This window comes from Cygnus atratus, chromosome 5 (genome assembly GCF_013377495.2).
Source record: "Cygnus atratus isolate AKBS03 ecotype Queensland, Australia chromosome 5, CAtr_DNAZoo_HiC_assembly, whole genome shotgun sequence".
Lineage (NCBI taxonomy): Eukaryota > Metazoa > Chordata > Aves > Anseriformes > Anatidae > Cygnus > Cygnus atratus.
The window spans coordinates 36,083,836-36,105,356 of NC_066366.1; the positions used below are offsets into that span (position 1 = coordinate 36,083,836).

General features: G+C 37.7%; 1 protein-coding gene across 2 annotated transcripts; it reads right to left on the reverse strand.

The window, feature by feature from the left end:
• Window positions 1–1,143: 1,143 nt before the first annotated feature.
• TSG101 (tumor susceptibility 101) lies at window positions 1,144–21,417 on the reverse strand. Of its 2 annotated transcripts, none has more exons than XM_035539373.2 (10): window positions 21,292–21,417; window positions 18,251–18,335; window positions 16,015–16,080; window positions 15,295–15,458; window positions 13,795–13,921; window positions 11,638–11,704; window positions 9,607–9,698; window positions 4,231–4,433; window positions 2,512–2,751; window positions 1,144–1,476 (listed from the first exon to the last, which is right to left on the reverse strand). In XM_035539373.2, exons 1-10 carry the CDS (start codon window positions 21,331–21,333, stop codon window positions 1,387–1,389), a joined length of 1,176 nt encoding a protein of 391 aa, XP_035395266.1. In that variant the 5' UTR covers window positions 21,334–21,417; the 3' UTR covers window positions 1,144–1,386. The 2 variants fall into 2 exon arrangements, with proteins under 2 accessions (XP_035395266.1, XP_035395265.1); XM_035539372.2 differs by having other exon boundaries at window positions 9,607–9,701.
• Between the last annotated feature and the right edge of the window lie 104 nt (window positions 21,418–21,521).

Here is a 21,521-nt window from a genome sequence, read left to right on the forward strand (position 1 = left end):
GTAAACTATCTCCTCTGGAATAGCAACCATGTATAGTAACAGTGAGCACTGTTACTCTGTAAAGCCCATAGCATGGTAGAGGAAGAAGAATAATGTGCCTTCTCAATATGAGAAAAAATACCTCATAACAAAGAGGGAAAGGCCTTATTCCTTTTCCTAACATTAGGACATGGCACGTAACAGGAACAGAAACACCACCTGGTTCACTCAAATGTAGACTTCTATATGGACTGCAGCTGGTGATGCTCCTCAGAACAAAGTATTTCAGAATAAGCTGAAACTGGCTGTGAAGCAAATTCAGTAACTAAGGAAAAGCTGTAGCTATTGTACTGCTTTCTCTTCAATCTAAATGATCAAAACAGCACCTGGAATGAGAGCACACAGCAACAGCAATTATGAGCACCTGTTTTATGCATACAGCAGGAAGATGGTATGAAGCCCTATTCAAAGTTTTTAGAAGATCCACAACCTTTTTCAGATCCAACTGTAACATGAAAAGCCTTAAGACCCAGCTTTGAGCCATACTGATTATTGCATTCAGACCATGAAATTTTGGTTTTCAAGCTAGCTTTGCTAAGGCAGCCTGTGGGTCTTAATTTACAAAAACAAATGGAGGAGGAGAGCAGCATGCTGCTGGGAGGCAGTAAGAGCAGCACCACGTATCCTTATAGCACTCCAAGGTGAGTGATGCTCTCCCTCACAACCTACCCTCTGCTGCAGAGCGTGTTGGGTTTAACCATGAGGCTTCTCACTGTGGGCTCCCAGAACCTCTGCCTCTCATGGCATGGTGGTGCATAGCATTATCAGCCTCACAGGCAGTGCAAATGTAGAGGCCCTTCTGTTTTTCCTAGCATTTTCTACAGAAAAAAAAAGCAATACACAGCAAGGCTTAGGGTACTGTAAGATACAGTCCAGGATGACCATGATCTGATGGCAGTCAATACAGCAGCTAGGTCAAACAGCAGGGCCTCAAAATTCAATGTTTCCAGCTTTCATTGGTCACAAGAGCTGTTACACCAAACATGAATTATTCTAGTTCAGGACACTGAAGTATCTTCCAAATCTCAAAAGTAAAACAAAAGAACGGTTCAGCTGACACTCCATAAGCCAGGCCTGTTTGTAAAGAAAGTACATCGTACACAATTCTATAGAGGAAATATGCAACAAGTTTTATTTAGCGTAAGTCCACCAGCACAAAGATTACAGGAAATAGAAAGTGCATTAATAAAAGCTAGTCTTTACCAAAAAGAAAATATATTATTGATTCAAAATATCTTACACTTGAATGATGTAATAACTTATTCTGGGCATCTACCGATTAAGAGAAAAATCAACAGGATGGCTGCTTCATAAGTAAATCTAACTTCCCAGTTAAAGTCTGAGAATTTAGTAGAGATCACTGAGTCCAGCAGTCTTCCTTGCTTTCTGCATTAATGCTCTCAGCTGGAACTGCTTGCGAGACAGAAGACGTACATGCTGAAAAAAATAATAAGAACAGCTGGCTATTGGAAAAGTTCTGATAAACATCTTAATTCTACAGCAATCCAAATTTTGAAAACATGACATAGTCCATGACCCAAACGGGATGTTTATTTTTGGAAACACTAAAAGCATTAGTTCTCCAAATGGTATTTTCTTGGCTTATAATTGTAAATGGCTACCAAATGCAATCACTATAGTATATTTTTGTGGTTTAATAATTAGTTCTACACAAGTTCTTACCATATAGGAGACGCAACGTGTACTTCCCATGGGGGAGAAGACTTTTTTTTTTTTTTTTTAAACTAGCAAGCTACCTAAGAAGGAAATAGTATGTTTCTACCTGGTGCATTGTCTGCTGAATATTAAAAGCCAAGCTGACATGGTGACTTGGGGAAACCTACCCCTTAGAAAGAGAGAAGACTGGTAAGTCTTGTAACATTGTGTTGGGGTCACTGGGTAACACTTTTGCACACTAACTTTTCAGATCCAATTCAGACAACCATGTTGTGAAGTTCCATTCTCCAAAAAAGTGTTATTAATATATTCAAAGTAATAGTTCTGTTTTAATTTCAAGTGCCACCCACCACACGCAGCAAAGAAAGGGAATAAATACTCTAAGAAGGTCTCTGCTAGAGGTGCACAACTAGCTGGCTTCTCAAGGTCTCCTTCCACTTTTTATTTCTATCAGTGTAACACTCCACTGTTTGCCTCAGCAGATGCATCCATAGACTGCAAGTGAAAAGCTGACTAAGTACTCTAGTCACCTTTAGTTTCTCCAAAATCAGTAATCTAAATCCAAAGGAAAGCTTGTGTTGAAACTATTGTACCTTTCTAATGATGAGTTCATATCTATATAATGCTTTTAAAATTGATCCTTCATGTTAATTTTGAAATTCCTCTTTTAAAACTTTTGTTTCTACCCATATGTGCTTCTGTACTCAGTGAAAACATCATTAATAAGCTGAACACAAATGTTCAAGGGATTTAAACACATTTGAAACACGTCTTAAACCATCCCAAGAAGCCTACCTTTAAAAAGACATCTAGATCTATCACGCCACGTCTCAGTGCTTCCCCAAGATAAAAAATGGTGTCTTCAATTGCATTTTCCTCTGCATATAAGTTCAGGATCTGCTTGTAAAGAGGTGCCGTAGGAATGATAACTTCATCTATATCATTATTTTCTGATTGATTTTCCATTTTCTCTAAGGCAGAACTGAGCTCCTCATCCTTCTTCTTGAGAAGTTCAATGTTCTTGTCAACTTCAGCCTAAAAACATTGAAGAAGTTTATTTCTTAGCTCTAGAGAGCTGAATGTCATCTTCTGTCAAGCTGTCTTGATAACTGTCAATATTTTTAGAAATGCCAGTTGATTCTTTACATCTCTATACACCTTTACTATGATTTTCACAAAAAAAGGGCTAGCACTCTATATATTCGAGATTCTATCATTTAAAAAGCTGTTTTAGATTGTCATGTCAATCCATTATCAATTTTAATTTTAAAGAAGGCACAGTAACAGCCTCAGTGTTTTGAAGGTTCTACATGAGGAAAAGCAATGGTTTAAAGCAGTTAAATATAATAATAATAAAAAAGCAAAGCCAAAATAATTATTTTCTTTGGAAATGTGTCCTTTGTAGTAAGTTCCTAGATAAGTCTGCTGAGCATCACACAAACTCTAAGCTGTACTGAGAAGAAACAAACAAAACATGCTGGCTTTACCAATGGTAACTGTAATTTATCTGTATCTGTAAGAGAAATAGTAAACACCTCCGTTTGAATTTGCTTCCCGATATTTTCCATGTCCCACAGCTAACCAACTGGAAGAAACTATACTCATCTGTTCTCCTCATATTACTCAAAGCCATACAGACCATTATCATATTCCACTTTTCCCCCGACCCGCTCCGTCTTTTTCCAAATTTATGTCCTAGCTTACTTAGTCATATCTTCAATGCAAGCTTGCTCATGTGTTGGATCACCCTTCTTGTCTTTTTATCACACATCTGCAGTTCTATTATGTCCTTCCTTTCTAAGATAGCGAAGACTACAATTACACACTGCATTCACTGTGGGCACATCACAGATTTATATAATGACATAATGGTATTCCCTGTTCTCTGCTCCTTATTTACAACTTCTAACAGTCACTTTTTTTTAAACAGTATATGAACACTGAGCTGATTGTTTCAGAAACTGATCATTAGTCCCAAAATCTTACTCCCAAACGAGAATGCAAGCAGCAGATACAGTAAGAAGAAATCACACCTTAATGAAAAACTTGCAATATGTTCTGAGCATAAGGAGTAGGAGAGACTCTTGTTTGGAAAGGAAAACTGGAGTTATACAAGGAAGCTGTGACTAAAATCAGCATCTCTGCACTAAGACACTGCAATGTTCTCCAGTGCTACTGTTGTACATTATCAGCCAGAAATGGAGACACAGTGATTAAACACTACCACAACACTCATCGTCTTTTCCAGAGAGGATGGGCAAAAATATCAATACTGTTCCTTTACTATTGAACAACAGCATTTTTAAGACATGGCACGATGTGTTTTAGGATCACTGCTATTTCCAACTCATCTCTCCTGAACATGTGCACCTCAATTTAGAAAGAGAATACACACTTGAAAAGCAGTGCAGTGGATGTTTTGGTATTTCTCTCATGCTAAATACGAATTAGTCGCATACTTCTGTTCCCTGCTAGAAATACTCAGATATAGAGCAGTGTTTCATCTCCGCTTACCACTTCTTGATCCAGGCGAGTTACCATCTCTTCCAGTTTCTGGTGTCCTTTCTTCAGGTCTTCTTCTGTCCGTTTCAAGGCATTGAGTTCAGCTTGTGCACGATCCATTTCTTCTTTCATCCGCCATCTCAGTTTATCACTGACTGCTGAAATAAGGGAAGCTCGAATGGTATCTTCACTGATAGTTCCATCTCTGCTGGGTCCTGCACAAGGAAATTCACAAGCACAAAATTAACTCTCTTCTGCACTGTCTTCAATGTAAAGCCAGTTTGGAGAAAATGGCTATCTTGCTGTGTATACTTCGCAATACAGAATAGTAAGAGAAACGTTTTCTAAAATAGTTTTCAGAAGCTATGAAGAGGCCACAGAGCAATAAAAAGAAATATTAATGTGTACAACAAGTAAATTTAAGAGTATGAATCCATTTATCCACTTTACTATTCCTGCGTCCACAGGAATTGCTTTAATTTAAAAATAGGATGGCCATTTTCCCCTAAAATCTACAAATGTTGTTAGCCTAAGTCTTTGAAAGATGACTGAATTTCCAGTAAACTCTGTAGGAATTAACAGATACATGTGTTCGATCACAAATAATATAACAGCTGGCCTAAGACAGAAAATTTGCCTGGAGGTGCTCTATTTGGAGGCTTACCAATTACTTATTTTAAAGATTCATGAAAAATAGATGGACACTATGCTAACAGAAATAATGACAATGAAAAAGATTTTAACTACTGCTGTTTTCTATTTCTGACAGGGCCTAGCTGACAAGTTACTGGACATTGATTCAAAACCTACAACATGCTCTACTCTTTACAGTTAGTTTCACAATTATCTTTCTCTTTCAGCCAGCCTAGGGCAGGCATGGGAAGACAGTAAAACAATCAGTATTCGTACAGAACATCTGTTGGTTTATTAAGATAATCTTCCTTTAACAAGCAATATTTACTAAAAACAGAAATGCAAATCAATTATATTAGCATATCATTTATAGAGAAGTTTTAGCAGACTAAAAGTAGATGGCAGACTTTTAGAAAGATGTTCCGTATTATACTGGGCCTACATTTTTTTTTAAAAATAACTTCTGCAGGATGATAACGTAATGATGGGAGAGGGAGGAAGAGGTTTACTAAAGGCAACCACGAAGAACCTGTAAAAATTCTCCCTGGACAAAACATTTCTTTTATGTTAGTTGCATAAAAAGCATTAAATCAAGCCTACGGAGGTCCTGTGAAATTCATTTTACGATTCTAACAGAGGTGACCAAATATTCTACTCTATTTTAGCTACAGCATGATGAAATACATGATGAATGATGAATATCATGCATATACATGATATATATACATATATGTACATATACATGATGAATAACATGTATTTCATGATATCATGAATACATGATGAAATACAATTTGATCTCAGTTATACTAATTTATCAGTTTCACTTGGTTCATGGTGCCCAGAAACTTAAAAAGAGTTATTTTAGTAGTAGTGAAACAAATCAGTAGCCACTATTGTTCTTGTATTATGTAATTAGTTTCTAAATTGATCAGTGTTAGTTAAAACAGCAGCTGATGCTGCTATGTAACTGAGGTTACTATGTAGATGATTGCTAGGTACAACTTGTAATTTCAATTCATTAAATCACAGTTCCATCCATAAATAATAGTAAATTTAACACATTTCACTAATCCCTCACCGTCTAAAACATTAGAGGCTTTCACATTTAAGCCTAAATATTACCTATTGCTTTTGCAAGTCAGCCTTTCAGTGAGACTACCTTATTTCAAGAGTCTGTGCGACTTCCACCTTTTAAAATAAAAAAGGTGGACTCTCAATATTGACCTCAGAAAGTTTTGCTTGTCTGCAGATCATGAAAACTTAGATTGCTCTAGGGAATGTGAATTGGCTACTGGTTGCTGGATTGTACCAGTATTCCTCAGAAACCACTTCAACCATTCTTCTATTAGAAAAAAAAAACAGAGGCAGTTTTCCCATGCTTGTGCCTTACACCTTTTAAGGTCAAGTTTCAGTTAACTATAACTACTAATAAAGCAAGCAAGAATTATTGCAATTTTTTGTGTCCAAATCCTCCAATTTCTATGGATGAAATGCAGAGAGATCTGAAGTTCTGTAACTGGAAGGGAAATTCACAGAAATAAATTGTACCAAAAATATCTTTTTATCAAGATATGTAGCCATTAAAACCCTGAAGTTCTTACATCATTACATACATCATACTTCTCAGTTCTCTAGATAACAGAACTGAAAAAATACTCATCAAGGATCTCATCTATCTTACATTGCTAAAGACAAAAGCCTTAACATATCTCTTGTTCTTCTTTCCCAAATGTTGAGAAGATGTCTCAAATCAGCTGAAATCCAACCAATCTCTACATCTTTCTTAATAACCACAAGACCTCAGAAGAAGCAAAAGCAAGCAAGCAACTCTAACTGTACGTTAATTTTGCCATTTAAACACAGTAGTTCCAAGATTAGTATTTTTCCATTTAAGTACACTAAGATAAACAGTGATAAACACATTTGAGTATGCTGTTAGTAGTACTGAAAAACTGGACTACTACCTTAACCCCAAATAAAATTACAATAATATAAGGAAAAAGGTGGTCTGTTTCAGTGAAATTCCATCAGCAGAGTATCTTTGATTAGGGTACATATCTTCCTGATAACCAGCAACAATCTGGAACATGCTGTCTAAAAATTTCAGTTCCACCTTAAGACAAAAAAAACATCTGAATCAAAAAAAATAACAGTTTTCTGTTAGGGTCTGAGCATAACTGTTTAAAAAAAAAAAAAAACAAATTGTATTTCGAGTACCTGTTGGTACTGTTATACTAGCAAAATGTAGTTGACAAGACCACACACCTCAGAGAATCCTTAAAACATCCAAAGAATTTTTCGGACCTCCACTGCTAAGCGGAACAAGCGGAACAATTACTGATATGTTTCTTACATAAAAATTGCAACAGAATTTGCGTAATTTTAAAATAATAAAGTTCACTTTGGACAGTATTATTAATCTCTAACACGCCAGACCTAGCAATCAATTCTACTTTTTTTTCTGATATCTCTCACTCTGGGATATTTTTAAAAGGTTTGCTTTAACAGTAAAGCAGGACAGAAAAAAAAAGTCACAATACACCTAACAATGAAAGTTCTCATACAAGCGTCAACAGGTAAGAAAAAGGTCTTTGCACATATGAAGGACCATCAGTTAGATTCTATATGTCTTCCTAAAGAGCATGAACCCGTAGCATTTTCTGTCACTTCCATAATTAGCCCAGCTTGGGGCAGATTTTATGGCACAAAGCCTGTAAATGCAGAGAGCACTGAAACCCTTAACCTTTACCAGGCAGAGTCTGGTTTCAGACATGACCTTAGAGAAGCACTACGAGCTGCATCAGGTAATTCATGGCAGATGACGGAACCGAAAGAAAAAAAAAAAACAACTGAAAGACTACTTGAAAAACTGGCTATTATTAAAAAAAATAAGCTACTCTGTATTTTCATTCAATCCAAACTAGGCTCACTAAAGGAAACACCCTGCCACCATACAAACAAAATTCTCAAATTTTAGCTCCTGCTACGTTCCCAATAAGCTAGTATGATAAACCATAGTCCAACAACAGCAGAAAAAAATCTGAATAGGAAATAAACGTTTGCAGTTTAAAGTAAAAGAAGTTTACTGTAAATACACTGGACGATTAAAGGGACATCTTTGCATTTCATGTTGCATGAGATAAACCATACACAGCAGGTGCATGACTTTTACCTAGCTGCATCAAAGGAAGCCATCTAATGTTAAATTGCCACTGTAAAATCCAGCACTACAACATGATACCAGACAACCTAACTCAGGACCTGTGAAAACTCTGCTATAATACTTGGAAGATACTCCACCTCTGTTCATCTTCACTGGGAATGAAAAGGAAGAAAAGTAGTTAAATATGACATCTATATTTTAAATTAACTCTACCACATAAAATCAAAACTGAATCTGCTTTGAGAGATGCTGCAGAAAGCTGATGTTCGCTAGAAAGGTTCCTAACAGCCTACTGCATGTCTGACAATGAGAGCCACTGGGGACTACCAACCCTCAAGGAGCCAGCAACCCCCGCAACACTGAATGCGCCTTGGCTGGGACAGCAGCTTTCTTGTAGAGTGTACAGTAGCCACACACATCACCTCAGAGTGGAAATGACCACTAAACAGCCAACGGAGAACACTTCTGTAATTCAGAAAGCTGAAATAACTTGGACATGAAGGATGGGATGAGGCTCAAAAAGTGCAAAATATGACTTCTTGTTTCTTAGTTGTAGAACAACAGAACAACTCACTTTTTTTTAAGAGTAAGTTGAAGCAACCATCTTCCTTCACCAATCTGTGAGCTTGCCTTGTTCCCAAGAAGGTGAACTAAAGCCTCAAAATACACATGGTTCTGGAGTGATGAACATGTATAAATATTTGTGAGCTTACACATTAAATTAAGAACCTGTGGATGTGCTTTTTAATTGCAGCGCAAGAGATTACAAATGACTGATATTCTGACCAAGGTGACAGAAGCGTCTGTATCCTTATCACGTAACTGCTCCAAAAGGACTACCCAATTGCAAAGTCACTGCACCACCTTCCTACTTAATTAGATATTTATCACCGGTTCCCAATCCATTACGCATACTCACACTAAAAATGAAGGACAGAACAGAAGCCAAGCTAGTTTATTTTTGCCAACACAGGGCAACCAAGCAGCAAAATGGGAAAAGATATGAGTTAATATCCTATGTCTTGCTGCTGAAGGGAAGAAAGAATATTACATACTAACAAGTAGGTAATGTCACGAAGCAAAGAGGCAGAAGAAGAAAGATGCAATAAAAAACAAGTTTATCCCAAATTCATTGAAAACCTCTGCTTTAGGACTTTTTGAGTAAAAGTATAAGTATATATATAAATTGAGACTAGTAGATGATTAAGTGAGGACAAAAGCATTTTTAAAAGCCAAGACCATGAACAAAGAGCAATACAATCAAAAGCCACCTGCGGTTACCGGGTGAGGGGGAAGAAAAACACCTTAAGGTGGTTACATGTACTGCTTTTTTCAACATATTCAGAAAGCAGACACAATGTATCGTATACAGCCAGGAATTTAACAAACTGAGTGAATAAAGTGAAAGGCAAAGGATGCAAAATGTGTTATATTCTTTCCTCAAGTAACATTTTTTTTTTCCTCTGTTCAAGATCAGTATTTTAGAAGGTCAGGTTAAGAACAATAAATTCCTTTTCCCATTGTCTCTCTTTGCATATCAATTTCAGTGGGAAGCTTCAATTCAAAGAGATACTTTCAAAGCTACTCACCAACAGTAGTCACAGGAGGCTGAGAAGGGTAGTACTGAACACTAGTGGTTGCTGGAAACGGAACACCACCTGGATAAGGGTAGTTTGGGTAGCTGCTTTGACAAAGAAAGATATACATAGGTGATATTTTACAAATAGTTAGATAATGTTAGCATATCACCTTTATGTCTCCATATTAAATACTTATTGACATAATAAAATGCTTAAACTGCAGGCCACATTATACTTTCTCTCTTTTCCTGTTCACATTAACATCTTTCACAACTTGTCTTCCTCATATAATTTAAGATGATGCCATTTTATCTGAAGCCCTACCTAGTTATTTCCTGGTCAGGCATTTGGATCATAGCAATTTCTCTTTAATCACTCAATCTTGCCTTTTAATGTCTAACTTTCCTTTCTAAACTATCCAAACTATCTAAACTATCCAAACTTTCTGAACTATCCTAAACTATCCAAAGCTAATAATTCTAGCTCCAAACTGACAAAAAAAATCAATTCTAATAATTTTTAATAGTATAAGAATATTAACAGGAAGACTACTGAACTGTTTCATGTAAATGCAAAAATGCTATGCAAAATACATTAAGAACACTATAAATAGGTCTATTTAGGAGGCAAAAAATTGCCCTAAAAACTTATAAAAATCCCTGTTTTTCGCTCCTTAAAACATACACCCCAATGCTTACTTTTTTTTTTCTTAAATCTAAATGTTATATACTATAGCAACTCCTCATATGCTCTTAATAGAATCAGGACACAAGGATGTTAATAATGAAAAGAAAAACTGTGTGAAAAACTTAAGGTAGAAGGCAATCAACATCTTGCTATTTGCTAAGAAAGAACTGTAATCATTCTGGAAAAGGTTTATTCATTTTCACTTTTTTACATAACATACTTAAAGCAAATGTTTTATTTCATATTAATAGAAGGCTTTTAAAATCATTTTGTGCCCTTCAAGTTCTCTTAGAGTGCTCTGAATTAGTTTTGTTAGTTACTTAAGATTTAGGTATCTTTCTAGAGTATTAGCTACTTACAACTACTTAAATGAAATCTTCACAAAGATGGTAATTACATTCTGAAGTGCCTCTTGGTCTTTGAAATTTTAACCTTTTGGGGGTAAGGTTAACTTCCTGCTGCTAAGAATTTCTCATCTTCTAAAAATCTATCTTATAAAAGTACACTTTAAAGCAATATGTATTCGCTGAAAAGTTCTAAAATCATCCAAGTGAAATTCTAAGTTAAATATTCTTTATTTTCTAAAAGACAGTCATTAATTTCTTCAACAACAGTTCTCTGCTGTATGACTCTGACACACAGAGTCATATCTACATGTGAAAACACGATGGCCAGAGAAAACTGGGTTAGCAGAACTTTCTGAATGGAGATTGTAACGCTGTGATAAACAGGTTTTGCTATAAAATGGAACACTAATGGTGAGAGCAGAGCCAAAGCCGAAGTACAAACTGCTCCTCTTCTAACTGCCAAAGAATATTGTGGAAGACTACAAGTTCATTCCAAACTACTCTTTAAACTATTACCAGGAGGTACTCTGTTGTGACTCACTGTCAGTTTTTAATGCCTGTGGAACAAGATCGGGCATAGGGAGGAAGAAAACACATGAAGGTTCCCATTAATCCTACAATTGTTTTGTCCAATTACTTGAATTGCCCAGTTGAGGGTACGTGCCTTTATATAGCAATCAAGCATAACCTTATAAAACCAAATTCATTATACAAGTGAAGCAAGAGAACGTTGAGTTAGGTAATCATTTTGAAAACATAACTTTCACCTAACTACAATACAGTTTAAACAACAGTAAGAAAACTACACCTGTCTCAAACTTTCTTTTGGCTATTGACAAGAGTTCTGTCCTCACTCACGAGCACACATAGCAGACATGACAACTAGGAGATAAATAACGAGATCCAAATCCACCGTAAGAAACGGAATAGAAATGAGACTAGATTCTATTCAGTGAAACCATCTGTTATATAAATGATGATGCAAAGTGGTTAAAATAGTTCTTACCTTGGGTTTGCAGTGCTTCCCGGTGGATAGGGAGTTATTCCACCTGGCATGCCTGGCACATAGGAAGCTAAACAAAATAACGATTTCACGTATTTTTGGAGGAAAAGAACATCACACATTCCTTAGAACTGCTAGTTAGAACATCTTTCACTGCATATTTATTTTCTTAATTGCTTTAAATATAAATTCACCAATGCATGGATAAAAAAGTATATCAAATTAAAAACACAGTGAGGAATTGTACTAAGTAAATCATGAATGCATAAGAAAGTCTCTGCAGCAAGAGAACTCAAAAAATGGGTGTGTTAAAGATGACAGACCTGACGAATTGTCTTCATGTTTTATATTAGAGATGAGAAAAAGAAAATAACCTTTCTAATGAGTTATTGTTCTCTACTCACTAAATTATGAGCATATAACTTAAGTACCTTCACAGTATTTAGGCTTAACAGCTGATTAGCTGTTTAGCAATCCAATCATGCTGTTTAGCAATTTCTGCCGTTTAGAAGTTATACTTCTAAAAAACTTTTACCAGCAAATATAACTGTCTAAGGCTTTAACATAGCCTTAGCTATTTCAAGTTTTTTCTTAGAAATCTGATTCTATTATAAAAATTATGATTAGAATTTATTACATATTTATAGTAATTTTAGGAATATTACCATTTTACTTTTTTTTTTTTTAAGCCTACCTAGCTACCTACATCCTCAAGCACTTTCAAATGATTCAGGACTTCTAAATTTTAACTTTTTTAATTAAAGTGCTTTATTTCTTTAACAGCATTATCTAGAACTTAAAAATGAGACCAATTGCCTTTAAAATGAAAAAACAACTACTCTAATAATACTGTAATAAATCTAAGCAGCTATTAATAATGTGAAAATCCTGAAACATTTCCATTAAAATTACTTCAACTATACTAGCCACAAGTGACTACAAAGGAACAAAACAGTGTGATGTTTCAGTTGATCCTCCCTGAAAGCACAATATAGGTCAGTCTCCACTAAAACTACACTGTGCTGACACCTGCTGTTCCTGGAAAATCACAACAGCTTGTTTGTTGAGTTATCTAGTGCTCTCATGGTTAGGAAGGTTAGCACTGACAAGCTAAAAAGCCCCAAACACTTACCTATAGCCAACTATCTCTAATGGTCCCATTTACGTTTGCTACCCCTCTTCTCATGTGTTAAGAGACTAAGACCTTAATATAAAGTTTTCTCTGTGAATTGTAATGACTAATTTTTTTTTAGATGCAACTATGACCTCATAAAAGACTTGTTTCATTCAAAACGACACACAGCCTTAAAAACTGCAAAAATATAACCCCAACTAAAATCAGCCTACCAACGAATTAAGTAGAACTGTTACAATACCATTAAATACTCTGCAGCTTATCTGCTTCCCCCCCTTAGTCTTTCATGAGTAGCTCTACTCTACTGTTTTCTTCCCGTCCAATTCAGTCTTCTCTTTTCTGTTTCCCACTTTTCTCCCCCCCCATCCTCAGTCTTTAAATTAAATTGCTTCCAGAAATTTATAAACTTAAAATATTAAAATATTTTAAACATTTTTGAGAGTTTTTGCAATAAAATGTGTCCTAAATCAGAGTACCAAATCAACAGAGAAGCCTGAAAAATCATGAGGCAGGTTTTTGTTTTCATTTCAGCCAGCAATTATTAAAAAGACAAACAAATATGATTGTGCACATGGGCAACACAAGCCGTAGGATTCTGGCATACGAAATGTTTCAGGAAGTTCTTAACAGATGTACTTGTATTATCAAAATACAAAAACCATTAAGATACAGTTATCTCAATAATGTCTTTTTAAAGATATCCCTGAATGTTGACACATTAGCAGTTGTTTTGATTTGGGGGGAGGGAAAGTGTGTGTGTTGTTCGTTTGTTTTATCTTTTTCTGCTTCCCCCCGCATAATACAACCTTACTTTTTCCCCACTTCCAAAAGCCAAAAAAAACCCAAACATATACATTCTTCCAATAGATCAAAAAGGTGTAGCACAGCACAAGTGAATTCATTATCCACCAGTACAGAAAGCCACTTTAGCGTAGTATAATTTCTCAACAAACCATGCAGAATACCACCACACTTTGGAATATTAACAAGAGCATTTGTGGAAATCGGTAGCCACAACCACTTACTAGTTGGTGGGCCAGTTGCCTGGTATGGTGGGTAGCCTGCTGAAACAGTAGGCCGAGAAAAGACTGGAGGTTCCTCACCAAACACCACGATCATAACTTGAATCAGTTCCAGCAAGTCTGACTGAGGCTGTGAGGATAAGCGAATCAGAAGTTGTTGATTTCTGCTGGCAGTTAGTTTACCTGACTCTAACAACAACATGGTACCGTTCTATCAGCTCTGAAAAGCCATCCTTTCCTTTATTTGTATGCATATACACAAACACACACACATGTATATTTAACTTTCTTTATAGATTCCTTTACAGATTGCAACCTAGCTAACTGGTATTCAAAACAGTACAGAGGAATACACGATTCTGAGTATTTAGCTCCAGAATAACCTGGTTAGCATGTGGTGCCATATCAACCACAGGGCAATAAACGACTGCAGATGACTGCACAATGATGGATTATAATAATTTCTTGAAACTTAAATCAGCTCTTCCACACAAAAAAAGCACAGATCAGTAAGTTTTGAGACATTCCAAGTTAATACAACACAGCTTTTGCTCCGGTTCAGAATGGCTAAACAGAAAATAATCTAGCCCATTTAAGGAGTTGCATGTAAACCTCCTTTAAGTATAACTACACTGGTTTTCTCACAGTTTGTAACTACTTTTTTATAGGTATGATTTCATTTGTCCAAATGAAAGGCAAGCTTCATGAATGCAGTACTAGATTAAGCACCCTATTTCTTGATTTTCTTATCTCTGCAATCCACTCAGTAATTTAAAAACCAAATTTATTTTATTCTTACCAACCTCTCAAGTAAAATCAATTCCATATTATCTGCATCTTAGATGATCCTCCCGCTTGTGCAAGACCTATGTGCTGATCTTTCCACTATTACCACACAAGTGCTGAACTACCACCCATGCTTATTAAATTTATTGCTGCTAATCACTTTTGATAGACCTGTGCATCTTGTCAAGTTCTTCTGACCTTGTCAGCATATTTTATTTTCTTTAAATATCCATGCTTTGGTCAAAACTTCTCTGAAACCTGTACTGCTCAATGCCTTTATTTATTAGTAAAGCAAATACATATACTCAGAGCTCCAGCAAAGTGTGCCTCAAGTAGTCCAAATGCTCATGCAGCAGTCCATTTTCATCACGGATTAATGTCAACCAAGAGATGCTTCACAGAATTTGTAATTTGCCTTGAGTAAATACTCTTATCTCACAGTAAATATTCTTATCTTCATATCAGTGTTCTGCCAGGCAAGGAAGCCCATGTTGCACTTTTTAATCAGACAAGCTGCCACTAAAGGCACAATTAACCAGGCAACAGAGAACACAACATTCCAAACTTTAAGACATTAAAAACAATAAGCAGTTGCTTTCTTTAAAAAAATGGTTTAAGACGCCAAGTAAATAGGACTATGCTTTTTGTTATAAATGGTACAAATATCTAAAGAAATTTGGAAGAGTAATTTAACAATTTCAAGTTCCTTATACTTACGTATTTCCACTCATGCAGGTAAGGAAGGTATATCTTTCCATTTGCATCAACATGCTTCCCTGTCTTTATTGTCATTGAGCTAGTGGGTTTAACAAAACAGATTGGGGGGTTGAAAGGGTAGGTGTCCAGCAGCCACAAGCAAATTGGGATGTTGTATGTGTTACCTAAAAAGAGGTTTTGAAAGATTTTAGAAGTCCTGTTCTTTTGCATTCAGATTTTTAAAACTCATATCACCAGTAAATTCAACTGCACTGACACAAGTCGAAGCCAGTATCTACTAATAACACTCAAATGAAGAGTTCCTGATATGGTGATGAACTCAGAATAATTTAACTTTCATTTACAATTACTGTTTACCACTAATACATTACCTCATTTATTCCTCAATGTAACATTACAAGATTCTAATCTGAATTATCCTTAGCTGCAGCAATAAGTGGTTTGCAACATTCAATTAGAGAAGTTGAAACACACGCAGTACTGAAAGATAAACACAAGTTACAGAGCTGTACAGGCATGAAGAAGCAATGATGCAGACTAAAATTTTATTCCACAGCAAAGCTAGGGCACATATACTGTGGTTAAGTAAAGGATTTCACAAAAATAGCGATCACGGAAGTACTGAAGTTGAACCACTAAAATCTGAACAGTTTTAAATGTGATTCGGGAATATAACGGTGGCAATATTGATGATTATTATTGACAATAATAATAGCATACCTCTGTAAGACACCGGAATGGTTCCACTCAGGCTCATCAGCTCTCTAGACGAGCCGTCGTTAAAAACTGAAAGGGAACAAACAGTGTTTTTAAAGGAAACCCATTTGTTGTGTTGATCTCTGTTCAGGTTATATCCTATCTATTTATTAGTGTAAACCCAGAAGTTACCTGTAAGTAAGTACACTGAAAAGTTCTGCTCTTCCATATCTACGGACTAGTAAATGGTCGTCTACAGTGAGGTAACCGCTTACGACTAATGTATTTCTGAGAAAACACTGACTGACTGCTGTCAAGCTACCTTCACCGCGAATAAAACTGTCTCCTCAGAGTCCAAGTAGAACATGTAGGAACCATACAAATTGCTCATCATAAGAACTGCTACAAGGATAACTTCAATTCAATTTAAAAGTAACAACTTTTATCTGAGGATTACAGAGAATTCCTTATGCTTTCTCCAAACAAGCATGTCAGCAAGACTACCAAGAACTACTTGGTCACAGGCATTATATTTGTTACATCACCATTAAAGGCAATTTAACCAAATAGTACACTGAAGAGGAAGAAAGGCGTAACACTTGACTTGCAGCCACATCTCGATCTTTGTTCACAAAAAGCACAGGAACCCTGACCTCAGTTTTGAGTCACTGTGTATAGGTTTCAAAACAATGGATTACTCTTGGCTTAATAAATCAACTTTTGGTAATAAAACTTATTTTCTTAGTCTCTTCTGAAAGCTTCTAGTCATACTTCAAATGTAGCTGACCATATACAATTATTTTGCTAATGTTCTACAAAGGTAGACAGAACACGTCAGGACTTATATGGGGGGTATATACTTCTTTATTACTACAAACTTGAAAATTATCTCAACAGCAACGTAACTATTTTCTCATCGCTCATTTCACAGCTCCAAACAGTACCAGCCATCTGTAAGTAGTTCTGTGCTCAACCTTCCAAGGAAGCTTAGGAAGAGAGAGGTAACAAACAAGCTTCTTGCTACAGCTCAGTGCTATTTGGAATTCTGATCACTCCATCGTAATTGCAAACTTGCGTAGGGGATTCCAACCACAGACTTTTCACGATTGCTTTTGATTCTCTGGCCACTGCACAATTTATTATTACTGTTATATTATTATTAATATAAAAATATATATATTTTTTACTTCCATGACAGCTGCTGGCTTGGAGCACTTCAAGTTAAAACTCATTTATCTTCTACCTGCCTACATCCCTCCTCAATTCTTGTCGATCCAGACTGTAATCTAGAAAGCAAAGTACTATGAATTTTTTTATCATATTTTATTAATATGAACTGTCTCACAGAGGAATCCTACAGGTGACAGAGATAATCACAGAATAGTTTGGGTTGGAAGGGACCTTAAAGGTCATCTAATTCCAACCCCCTTGCCACGGGCAGAGACACCTCCCACCAGCCCAGGCTGCCCAGAGCCCCATCCAGCCTGGCCTTGAACACCTCCAGGGCTGGGGCGTCCACAGTTTCCCCCGGCAGCCTGTGCCAGGGCCTCACCCCCACAATAACAGAAGGTGATCAGCAGCTACACTGGCTCACTGTATTTTGAGAAATCACACCCTCAACCCTCTGAAACTGACCCTAAATTGCATTTTAACATACTGAAATTTACACAAAGCCTTTAAAAAAAGCTAACAGTGATTAAGTCATTGTTAATTTACATTACAAACCCCTCATACCAGTTTTCTATATGCATGACTGCTTTCCTCATACTTTTTAAAGCACTGCCGCAGATATTCATTTTTAATGAAGTACTTGTACATTAACTTACTGTACTTTCTAAATAGACAGAACTCCAAAAATGTCTTTGCATCACAACAAAGCTGAATTTGTGTGGTGGGTTCACCTGCTGAGCAGCTGAACCCTCTTCTTTAGAGGATGGCAAGTGAGAAAGCAGCTGGGGTGGAGTTTAGCTGCTCAGCAGGGTAAAACCCCCACAATTCATACGATACCAGCGATTTCCAGAGTACCAACCTCCGAGCGATCAAATAAATTTTAACTGTGGCAAAATGCAACACTCCTTGGCACATTAGCTAACTTTTCTGTATTACCGTCTGTTTCCAGGGAAGTGTTGATGTCAAAGATCAAAAAGATTATCTTAAAATTCTATATTCTAGCTTTAATCTCCTTAATTCCCACAAAAGCTACCAAATATATGTAAAACAACAACAATTCAGTAACAAAAACTTTGTCACGCAGACTTACCATATGAATCCATAACAGGTTTGAGGTCCTTGTACTGAGTAATAACACTGGTCGTCTCCTGCACAGTGAGGTCTCTGTACTTGTACTAGAAAACATACAGAAAGAATATTTTCAGAGCCTAAAGCTTCACTGTAATTTAATTTGGTTTTGTTTCACAAAATAACCTGCATTTATGAGAGTTTACACTGATAATATACAGACATTCTTCTGCACTCCACTTCCTATATAATTTACCCAATTTTAACAATATGTTAGGATGCTTTTATTCTTAAATAACAGTCCACAGATCAAGTAGTTTTGGGAAAGCTATCACATTTTCATTGATGTTCTACCATTACCAATGTAATATTTTAAGCTAAGCCAAATACTGAGACATGGTATTTACCAGAAGTTCTGCGAAACAAACTGCCATATACCTTTCCAACTGACAAACGCTTGATATCTTCTGATTGAAATTAAAATTACCCACACGCCATTATCAAAAAAACTAAATCTACTTCATATAGAAAAGCAAGGAAAGTTATTGAATCCTCTTCTGGACACATACAATAACCCCAAAGTAGAAACGCTCTAAAGAATTTTGTGCAGTTTTAAAGTTTTTAATACAATTTGTAATACAAATATGAAGAAAACAAAGGATAACTATGAGAAACAAATGAATACCACAAATACTGTCATGGCCAAGGGATCTATAAAACAACAACAACAAAAAAACCCACCTGCATCTCTGAACCAACAGTGTGACATTTTAAACATTCCTCATGCACAGCTATGTACAATCTGAACCTCACAGACCACTTTCATAGCACTGGTACCACAGCACTAATCAATTGCTATTATTATAATTGCTATTATTATTGCTAACTAGAAAGCAGACATTTCAAGGCACCATATTATCGATAACACCACCAGTTTCATCCCCTTGCTTTCCCTGGGAGCAGGGAGCGAGTCTCAGCACAGAACTCAAGTCTCAGAACAAGAACCCCCAGACAATGGAGGAGATGCTCCTGACCAGCAGAGAGCTGGTTTCACCAGGTGGTGCAGCTCTGTAAAAAGGCAATCTTCAGGTGTCTCAAGGACCACAGACAGCGTCCCTTCATTCCTCCATGACCCTCCACAATGCAGCCTGAAACCCAACACACACAGACGTTGGCAACAAATGAATTCCAACGTTATCCAAAAGCAAAGCCTGGTGCCATGGCTAAGGGTCACCTTTGCTCTGACAAACACCCCTGAGTTGTGAAACTTGGAAACTAACACTTTTTTCTAATATCTACAGAGACTGACATAGATGCTACCACTGGGCATCACAACTATTCCTTGAGAAGCTGGGCTGAGCATGCCCCGTCACTTCCCCTAACACCTTAGTCTACCAAAAGCTGCAACTCCAGGATTTTACTCATTAACGAATGTGATAAAATATCTAATATCTATTTACACAGGACAATTTTAAGGCCTTCCTCCAGTCCAAGCTTAGTAACTCAGAAAGCAAGTCAAAAGTACCTCAAATTTTAACATGAAAGGGGAAATCTGTCACATAAACGATCCCATTACCCACAAGTGCAACTTTCAAACAAGGGCAGAGTGAGGCCAGGCTGGAGAAGGGCAGTGAGTGCCCCCATCACCAGATGTGGTTCTACAGCAGGAGTGAGAACACTTCTCCAGCCATGTAAAAAAAAGAGGGGATTGTTTATAGGAACCCACCTTACAGTACAGGATGTAGGCTCAAGAAGATTGGCACAATCAAAAGAACAAAAAGAACAAAAAGAACAAAACCAAAACAGGCTTTCACTAACAGAAGCTCCTACCAAACATAAGGATTTGAAATAAGGATTTAAGTCCGCTTGTAGCACAAGGGTCCCAGGTCGGTTTAATCAAAAACCAGACAAAAACAGTGCCTGCTTGCTTAGCAGACATAGTAATACTGATATTACAAAACAATCTTTTTCTATGTTCATATAGGAAGTAGCTGAGGATTTCCAAGAAATGCCAAAATCCCTCTGGAAAATGCAAGATCCTAGCGATCTCTATAGAGCTAGCTAAAACTGATTACTCTAAACCCTTGATTTTTAAGTTTGGGTTTTTTTTTTTCCTCCTCAAATATCAGATGGCAAATGCATCTTCCTCATTCAACATATCAGGTAACAGGCCGCAAAGAGATGAAGCTTGCCAGGATCAGGCAGCAGGTCAATACCTGAAATTAAACTATGTGTTTGTGTTCTCCCAAGCCTGGGCTTAGTGTTCTGGTATCTCACACACAGCTACGCCTACTCCTTAGATTTCCTCTATAGAACAGAAAGTGGAACTATTATTGAAAAATACAGAAAAGTGCTGAAACAGTAACTTCACTTTTCATGAACTGCTCAATTCACTGCACCTTTCATTGAACTTACCTACAGAAAGTCAGATGGCACTGGGGGCAATAAAATGGGGGTGAGGCAGGGTGGAATGGAAAAGAGATGAGGACAAGGGGTCAGCTTTGATTCTTTCGCCCCACCTCCCGTGGCATGTCAGTCACTCATTAATGGAAGACAGGTGAATACAAACACACTGTCACTTGCTGGCACCGAGTTAGCATTCAGCATTCATTTTCGAGCTGACAACAAGAGAGGTGCTTCTGATCCTTTGCAGGTGAAGGACCATCCGTTTTGATCAGATCCTTGTCTACCATATGTCACGTTTACATTGTGCAAACAATACGACTGAACTTTATTACAACAACATCCCCCAGAACAAAGCCCATAACTCCCGTTAGGTGCCTAGAGATGGGTACTTCTGGGTACCTCGGGGGCTGTCACTCCCAGCAGCTGGACGAGGCTCGCTTTTCGCCCGCAGAACACCACAGCCGTCACTACGTGCCTCCAAGCGAGCCCGGCGAGGAATAACGCCTCACCTTGCCACGGCTTTCGGGTCCTGAGGCACAAAGCTGACCGTACGGCTTCCTTCCCTTCCCCACGCCCCCGCGGTCCCCCGACCCGCCGCCCCCCTCAGCCCGCGCCCCCCCGCCGCCGGGGGCAGCCGTCGCCGCGCCGCGGCGCTACCTTGGCGAGCATCTTCTTCAGCTGGCTCTCCGAGAACGCCATGGCGGAGCTGCCCGCCCGCCCCCGGCCCAAACAGGAAACGCCCGCGCGGCCGCTTCCACCCGGCCCTGACGGCGCTTCCGGGGCGGTGCCTTCCGCCCGGCCCCGCCTCACCTCCCCCCCCGCCCCGTCCCCGTCCCCGTACCCCCCCGTCCCCGTCCCCCCCCCCCCCGCTGCCACCTGAACCCTGT